Source organism: Gigantopelta aegis, chromosome 10 (genome assembly GCF_016097555.1).
Source record: "Gigantopelta aegis isolate Gae_Host chromosome 10, Gae_host_genome, whole genome shotgun sequence".
NCBI classification, from domain to species: Eukaryota; Metazoa; Mollusca; class Gastropoda; order Neomphalida; family Peltospiridae; genus Gigantopelta; species Gigantopelta aegis.
The window spans coordinates 42,239,163-42,248,602 of NC_054708.1; the positions used below are offsets into that span (position 1 = coordinate 42,239,163).

At 33.9% G+C, this 9,440-nt stretch overlaps 1 protein-coding gene across 1 annotated transcript in view; it reads right to left on the reverse strand.

The window, feature by feature from the left end:
* Positions 1-1,067: 1,067 nt before the first annotated feature.
* LOC121384390 (tenascin-like) overlaps positions 1,068-9,440 on the reverse strand; it is a 49,912-nt gene continuing 41,539 nt past the window's right edge. The window contains exons 8-12 of the mRNA XM_041514774.1: positions 8,615-8,710; positions 5,991-6,086; positions 4,435-4,563; positions 2,666-2,847; positions 1,068-1,155 (exon numbers count right to left, since the gene is read on the reverse strand). Of these exons, the coding sequence (XP_041370708.1) occupies positions 2,675-2,847; positions 4,435-4,563; positions 5,991-6,086; positions 8,615-8,710 (494 nt within the window). The 3' untranslated portion in view covers positions 1,068-1,155; positions 2,666-2,674. The remainder of the gene's footprint in view (positions 1,156-2,665; positions 2,848-4,434; positions 4,564-5,990; positions 6,087-8,614; positions 8,711-9,440) is intronic.

The window sequence follows — 9,440 nt, forward strand, 5'->3', positions numbered from 1 at the left end:
TTCATTTCAACTTATTTTGCGGTTCACCTCCACTTCCAGGTGGAACAAAGTCCTTGGTATGTACTATCCTGTCAGTTGGATGTTGCATATAAAAGATCCCTTTTTGCTAATTGGAAAGGTTTCCTCTATCATTATGTGTGGCACTCATCCATATGTCCGGTGCCATACAACCATAATTAAAATGTGTTGAGTGTGCCATATAACCATAATTAAAATGTGTTGAGTGCCCCGTTAAATCCTTCCTCTTAACCAGACACCTGCACGTTCACCATTTAGCTGAGTCTTGACTACATCAGAGTGTCCAGCAGTACATGTAACATGACTCAGGGGTGGGAATTCTCTTCGGATCAGCTGTTTTCCACTCAAGGAACATTGCATTTCCTCGCGTTTTAATCGTCCTTTCCTCCAAAATGTGTTAGATGGCACAGATTTTAACCTAGGATTTCAAGAATTTCTGGGACCCCTCTTTAGATTTCCTCTTTTTTTTTACAGTTCACCAATTCCCACCCCTGATGACTATATTTCTTTACTACTGGTGATCAAGGGGAGTGTCATCTTATATGTTGCCCTTCCCTACTGGAATAGCATCAATTTTGCCCTACCTTTCATTATAGACAAGCCTGTAAATGACTTTACAACATTGCAGATCTGACCTAACAATTTCATAATGCAGTTTCTTAATGCAAACTACAAACAGAACTGCTGTTTTAATAAATTACAGCTTTAATAGCCACTAATAAACAATGTATTGTGACATTAAACAAAACTTTCCTTTCTTTTAAATTCTTGAAAATGTTCCTAGTTTCCACCCCCACCCCTTTTCTCCCATCCAAATCAGTGTCCCATGGCTGGTGTATCAAATACTGTGGTATGCCCTGTTCTGTCTGCGGGGACGTGCATATAAAAGATCCCTTGTTACTAATGGAGAAATGTAACAGAGTTATCAAATGTTTGACATCCAACAGGCGACTATTAATAAATAGGTGTACTCTAGTGTTGTTAATTGTTAAACAAAACAAAGTTTAACTGACTGCAGAACTTGTAACACTGACAAATAACAAGACGTATTCAATTTCAAATAGATTTATTGACTGGAATATGTTTTCAAATTTTAATAATAAAAGAAATGTCTTGGATCATATCTCACAGCATTGACTGAAAAACAAAAAACAAACATCAACATTCATTAGGATTATGTAAATATGTGTTTGAAATAAAAAATGTAAAATACTGACATCAAAAGTAATAGTTGAAGTCCCAATCTTAACATACATGTATGTTAATACAGGCACAGTGGAGCAGGGCTGGGGGCTCTAGACCCCTCAGATAATGATTCTGAATAAAAAATATTGGTATTAAATCTAAAAGGCAAAGATGATTTTTTTTTATTCTGGTAGAATACAGAAAATTGCATTTCAGGTAATCTAGTTTTCGAAATTTACAGGGGAGCATACTCCCAAACCCTAGAAACTGCTTTGTGCCTGCAATCTCAGTCACCCCCCCCCCCCCACCCCCAATGTCTACTTGCTTCCACTGTGCTTATAATATGTTATTGATAACATCCTAACAATCAGAGTTTGCTGTAGCAACTTACGTTATTATTATAGTTTACAAGCAAACAAAATTAAAAGTTATTAGTCTCCTACTGGTCCAACTAAAAGGGGATTACAGGTTTCCTCTCTATCCTGTCTATATGTTTGTCCCTCATATAGTTTCCTGGATGGGTTTTTCACAATGCCGTGAGAAATAATGTTTATAGCTTTATCATGTTCTGTTACAGATCAAGTTTGACTTTTATGGTGATTTATCCATTTTTGACCCTTGAGTTATGGCCCTTGATCTTAGGTGATATGACAATTTACTGGGCCCAGTAGGACACATGTATTGCTTCAACAAGTATTCTCAGAATGCTAGTTCAGCTTGCAAACTAATGAATAACTGATTTGTGTTTTGGAATGCCTCAAGATACTGAGCCGAAATTTTGTGTATAGATTTATCATGTACATTTCAAGGCGATATACCCATTTTTGGAAACGTTATGGCCCCTGAACTAATAGAAGATATGACAATTTGTTGGGTCCAGTAGTGCACATGTTTCTTTTGGTATTCAGCTATAGGTTACAATCACATTAATTTCATTAGTGTAAATCGTACTTACATAAACTCCCAAAAACGTTCCTGTGCACCAAATTACATGGTCTCATACCAACTACAAAGTTTGTAAATAGATGTACAGGCTCCCATTTTTGTTTGGGATGGTGGGGTGGGGTGGGGTGGGGTGGGGTGGGGTGGGGGGTGGGGTAGGCTGACTTTTGCAACAAATAAATGAAAATACTGAATCTGGGCAACAACAATAATTGTTCATCTTAGTATGACTGCCAAACAGCTATATAAGGTTGCAAATGAATCAATATCGCTACACATTTCCACTCGGGATTACAACTAATATTGTGAAAAGATTTCAGGCCAACCTATTTTGCACGAATTTGAGAAGTTGCACCCCCAACCACGGAATAGTCTCGTAAGCTTATGGACACACCATAATTGTGCAAATCATTAAAAAAATATGTTTTGATTTTTCCTAAATTAATGTTTATACGTTATACTTTGTGCAGTAAATACACAGGAATTTGTTTTAAAATAAACGTGTGAAAATCATACTTACATATATATCTCAGTGTCTACATGTGTAGTCAAGTACACAGTGATTCTTCACATCAAACCTGTAACCGTTTGGACATCTGAAGTAGTAAGCCTTGCTTTTGTGGCAGTAGTAGTATTCGTAGCATTTCGTAAGGTAATGGATGGTGAACGAGTACCCATCACTTTTTGTGATACATGGGTTTTCTGAAAGTATGAAATATGAAATATGAAATATATAAACTAACTTGATACCTGTATGTGACCTATACTTGAATGCCAAAATTAGTCTCGGTGGTGAAGAATGGAATGGAAAATTGTGGCTCAGCGATATTATATTACATTTGAAATTTCAACTTGTGATTAATCCTTTAACTCTAGTGTTTCACTTAAACTGTTTTTATCCTACTGGTTTTAAATGCTGAACTCCTGTTTATATGTTTAGTTTTCTCCTGACAATTTCAACATTTAGTTGAAGCGTTGACATTTTAAACTTGTGGTTTTAAACAGAGACTTTACTTTTTATTATATATTACATTTAATACTAGATGTAAAGTTTAGAACTTTACCCATACAAGATGGCTGCCATGTACATAGCCAGTCCTCATTAGCCGTGTATATAGCCACTTCTATGTTAAGTAACAAATATGACAACCTTTATTGCAGTTGAATTAATGGAATTCATCATTGTATGCAAAATTTAGCACAATGTGTGTACGGTAGTCAACTGGACCTGAGCACAAATAGATTCTTACGAAATGTAGCATCAGGTAAGTATAAAGAAGGCGGTCAGCAGTGCAAATGAAAAGAGGAGGAGTGGTCAGGACGATGGAAAACTTAAAATGGCCGTGTGTATTATAGTGTAGATGGCCAACACTCTTTTTAAAGCACTACGTTTATACTGGGGCTGTTCCTGAATTGGTCACAATCCGATATAGTGCCGGACAGTTATTTTGTGTACCCACCTCCGATATAGTAACATTTAAATGAGGTTCAAGTTAAAGTTTGTTTTGTTTAACGACACCACTAGAGCACATCGGCTATTGGATGTTAAGCATTCGGTAATTTTGACATATAGTCTTAAAAAGGAAACACGCTACATTTTTTTCCATTAGTAGCAAGAGATCTTTTATATGCACCATCCCACAGACAGGACAGCACATACTATGACCTTTGATATACCAGTCATGGTGTATTTGCTGGCACAATTAAATGAGGTATGCAGTAAGAATAAATTAAACCAGTGATGGGGGAAAAAGTGTGTTTTATGACACTCCTAGAGCATATTGATTTATCATCAGCTATTGGGTGTCAAACATTTGGTAATTTTTTATTTGCAAGGGATGTAGTAATAGCAAACTGGAGTGCAGATCTCTCTATGGCGGCAAAGCTATAGTAGTGGTTTATGCTTGCCTCATACTTGCCCAAATGTAGAAAGTAGTGAGTGTTTATGCAATTGCCTTTCGTCGATTTCCTTTATCATTTGCTATGATGCACATTAAAAAGGTAGTCCTACTAGGATACGTTATTAAGCTCCATGCTTATACCTCGATTAAGTCTCTAGTAATGTCTTGAGACTTCCACTTCAGCATAATGCATACAAACTGCATTTGTGTGATCTCACTAAAGATTTGAGCGAGTCTGAAGTTTAATACAAGAGCAATGAATTGCTATTTCCAACTGGTCAGGGCTTGGGGTGTATCCTTCCGTTAATTCTACGGAAATAACTAACATACTTCGTAAGTATGTCCACCAGAAAAAGGTCATTAATCAATGGCTGTGTCTGATACTGACCAATGCATTTGTATCCATTTCCAATGAAGCCACCTTTGCATTTACATTTGTAGGATGTTCCTTCTTTGACACATTCGGCATTTGAATCACACACGTGGCCGTTATAAGCACACTTGTTGTTCGCCATTGCTGAAAAAGACCAAATGATTATATCATCAAATTGAGGCATTCGTTATCAACAATTTGTATTTAAAACTGATAAGTTTAACCATATTTGTAAACAATAAGATTAAGTGCATTTAGAATAGTGAAATAATTAATTAATCTATTTCCTACATCATTCACAAAGTAAAAATGCGATATATAGGTATTACAAATCTGGCGGTGGTGACAGCATCAATGTTTGCATCAAAGTCGGGGAGTTTCTCATGACGAAAAATGTACGGATATTCAACGATACACCGAATAAGTCTGGGTATAACTGATTTATACTCAACTTTAGGTTGAGTTAATTATTGGATTAGTTCTATGTCAAATAAGATCAATAACTAGAAAGTAGTAAATAATGAAATGAAAATAATGTGAACCAGACATCGTGACCTTCATATTTTGTTCTTGAGTATTGAAAGTATTTCACAGTCGAATGTGCAAATGCAGTTTGATGTAGTGTTAGCAGTGTGTTTTAGGGCTGTACTGGTATCAGGAGTATATTAAAACTCATGGATATATATATATATATATATATATATGCATGTTATTTCATGATGGGAAGAGTATGGAGCCATTAAGAAGTAAAATGTCATTTGCGAGAACATTTTATATTTTTATATCACATAAAACACCATTTTATCTTAATTGTATGTAGAAGCAGAAATAACATTTTATGAATTTTTGTTTAAAGATTTGGAAATTTCTTGGAGGGAGCAGTTGACACCTGTACCACGGAAACTACAGCTCTGCACTTTGATGTATCATGCTGTAAATCTCTCAAGGGAACTGCTATGAATAATTGTGCATGTGTCTTGTTCTATTGATGGGAATATTATGACAACATTATTTGAACTTTGTTACATGCAAATGATCTTACAAAGTAAACCAAGTTTTGTAAATGGCTCTACTATTATTTGAAATATGATAACAATATAATTTAAACTTTGTTATATGCAAATGCTAAGTGACAAGAAAATATGGACTTTAAAAAGTGAAAAGGATTTTGTTTTTGCTGTTTTAGTTAAACTGACTACGTTTTATGTGCATTTTTATTTGGAAGATCAAGAAGATTTGTATTTTAACTCTTTAGTAAAAATCTTTGGGGAGCCAGTTAGGCTACTGATTCCCGCAAACAGATATAAAACCACGTGGTGTTGTATACAGGTATATATGACATCTGGACATTTGCATTATAATTCGGAAGATCAAGAATATTTTTATATTTACTTTTTAGTAAAAACCTTTGGAAAGCCAGTTTAGCTACTGATTGCCGCAAGCACATATAAAACCATGTTGTGTTGTATACAGGTATATATGACATCTGGACATGTGTAACCATATGTACCACAATGGAAAATTCTGGTTCTATCTTCCTTCAGTATGGAGACCTAGCTAAAGTTAATTACCTTGACAGTATGTTCCATCTCCAATGAATCCATAATTACAGACACACCTGTTGCCTTTACACACCGCATTAGCGTGACACTTTTTACATCCATCAACTAATAAGTATAAAATATACAAATAATTGGTAAATCAGAGTCAAGTACAAAATTCAGGTTTTGTAACAGTGTTTGACCTCTTATATAAATACTAGCTAAATGTTGTAGGTAATAGTTATACCCACACTTTACAAGGTGTATGGGTAGATATATATACTAGCTAAATGTTGTAGGTAATAGTTATACCTAGTGGTGTTCCGGTGATCGATTATAATCGAAGATTGATCAGTTAGGGCTCCAGCGAAGTGACGATCGATTTTGAAATTCATAGTCGATTGTCGCGGAAAATGTTAACCACAGTAAATATTTCTTTGCTCGTTGTTAGGATTTGTATTAATCAAGTCCAGTATTTGTGGGCTATTGGTGTGTACGTTTCTTGATTTCTAACCTTTTGAGGCTCTGCCACTATGTACTGGTAAATCCGTGTGTTCATTGACATAAAGAATAAAAGTAATATTAATTTTAAAAACAAATAATTATTAAACAAAACATAAAAATATCTGATACATTCAAATCATCTGATCATTCATTCACAATTGGGACCAAGAAAATATAAATTATTAGGCCTATCTAAGTACGAAACAAAAACTGGCTTGATTAAAGAGCGGTGCGTAAACACATACAGTGACAGTGAACTAAATCAAAACATGTCCAGCCGAACAAAATAGAAAAACGGATAAGTTGTCCACAGACGATTCGTCTACTTAAATAAATTATGAACTACCTTATACTCATATCCAACCCCAAACATATGGTAAACACAGTTTGATGGATATATACATCACAATTTGTTTTGTTTTATTCAGTTAGAAACTGACAATTGTGTTAAAGAACAACTCTTATCAAGACTATAAACATATTAAATTTTATTAACTGTCATAGATTTGACATATATACAGGCAAAACTTGTCTTTCGTGTTAAATTTTTAAAGGTTCAAGCAGTTATTAACATAAAGTAAAACAAAAGTGTCTTATGATATGATTATTGCCATTTTCTATTTTACCTACATGTGAAAACTAACCCAAATTTCAGCATATTTTAGGCCTGAAGTATTGTTCTTTTTACTTTAAGCAATTTTCTGTGTTTTCCAATGCATTTTGTTTCAGTTGTATAGCAAACTACTTAAACAAAGTATCACTATAGAATGCTTAAATGTAGCTTTTCAGTTGCTTATGGATATGGACCTATATTGAAGAAATCAATCCATTATGCTATTTGAACTCTACATTTATGTTTTTGCTATATTGTTCCCCAAAATATTCTACAAACCTGCAACAAAATTCACATCTCATGTAAAAGATATCTCTTTGGGAAATGTAAGAACATTTAAAAGTAAAACATTACTATTTCAGACATTTTACATGATCATCATGATATACATCTATATATTTTAAAAATAGATGCATAGTTCTGAATTTGTCCGATCCTCTACAAGTTCCTACACATTCTAAATCATTGTATAATCGAAAGTCGACCAATTAGTGCTAACCAATTACAACTGATGATCGATGATGCAATTGCAACTGATTCCCAACAGTAATTATACCCGTACTTTACTAAGGAATATCGGTAGATATATATCCCTATAGTTTTGGTACTGCAGGCGAAGTCAAGGAGTTTCTCATGACGAAAAGTTTAGGGATAATCAACACTACACCGTATAACTGATTTATACCCAACTTTAGGTTGAGTTAATTATTGTATTAGTTCTGTGTCAAATAAGATCAATAACTACAAAGTAGTAAATAATCAAAATTTAATAATGTGGACAAGACATCATGACCTTCATATTTTGTTCTTGAGTATTGAAACAATCTAAGAGTATGGAGCCATTAAGTAGTAAAATGATTTTTATATCACATAAAACACCATTTTATCGTAACTGTATATAGAAGCAGAAATAACATTTTTTGAATTTTTGTTTAAAGATTTGGAAATTTCTTGGAGGGAGCAGTTGACACCTGTACCACGGTAACTACAGCTCTGCACTTTGATGTATCATGCTGTAAATCTCTCAAGGGAACTGCTATGAATAATTGTGCATGTGTCTTGTTCTATTGACTGAAATATTATGACAACATTATTTGAACTTTGTTACATGCAAATGATCTCACAAAGTAAACCAAGTTTTGTAAATAGCTTTTCTATTATTTGAAATATGATAAAAATATAATTTGAACTTTGTTATATGCAAATGCCAAGTGACAAGAAAATATGGACTTTAAAAAGCGAAAAGGAATGTGTTTTTGCTCTTTTAATTAAACTGACTACTTTTTATTTGCATTGTAATTTGGAAGATCAAGAATATTTTTATATTTACTTTTTAGTAAAAACCTTTGGAAAGCCAGTTAGGCTACTGATTGCCGCCAGCACATATAAAACCATGTGGTGTTGTATACAGGTATATATGACATCTGGACATGTGTAACCATATGTACCACAATGGAACATTTCTGGTTCTATATTCCTTCAACATGGAGACCTAGCTAAAGTGTTGAAGGATTTCATTATGTTTATAGTTAATTACCTTGACAGTTTGTTCCATCTCCAGTGAATCCATAATTACAGACACACCTGTTGTTTTGACATGTCGCATCAGCGTGACACCTTTTACATCCATCAACTAATATGTATAAAATATACAAATAATTGGTAAATCAGAGCTAAGAACAAAATTCATTTTTTGTAATAGTGTTTGACCTCTTATATAAATACCAATTAAATGTTATAGGTAATAGTTATACCCACACTTTACAAGGTGTATCGGTAGATATATATACCTACAGTTTTGGTACTGTAGGTGAAGTCAAGGAGTTTCTCACGACGAGAACTTTAGAGATATTCAACGATACACTGAATAAGTGTGGGTATAACTGATTTATACCCAACTTTAGGTTGAGTTAATTATTGTATCAGTTCTATGTCGAAATAAGATCAATAACTAGAAAGTAGTAAATAATGAAATGAAAATAATGTGAACCAGACATCGTGACCTTCATATTCTGTTCTTCAGTATTGAAACAGTCTGTTTCATAGTCAAATGTGCAAATGCAGTTGGATGTAGTGTTAGCAGTGTGTTTTGGGGCTGTACTGGTATCGAAGTATATTAAAACTCATGGATGTAGTTATTTGTTTTCATGGTGAGAAGAGTATGGAGCCATTAAGTAGTAAAATGTCATCTCTGAGAACATTTTTATATTTATATATAATGCAAAACTCCATTTTATCGTAACTGTATGTAGAAGCAGAAATAACATTTTATGAATTTTTGTTTAAAGATTTGGAAATTTCTTGGAGGGAGCAGTTGACACCTGTACCACGGTAACTACAGCTCTGCACTTTGATGTATCATG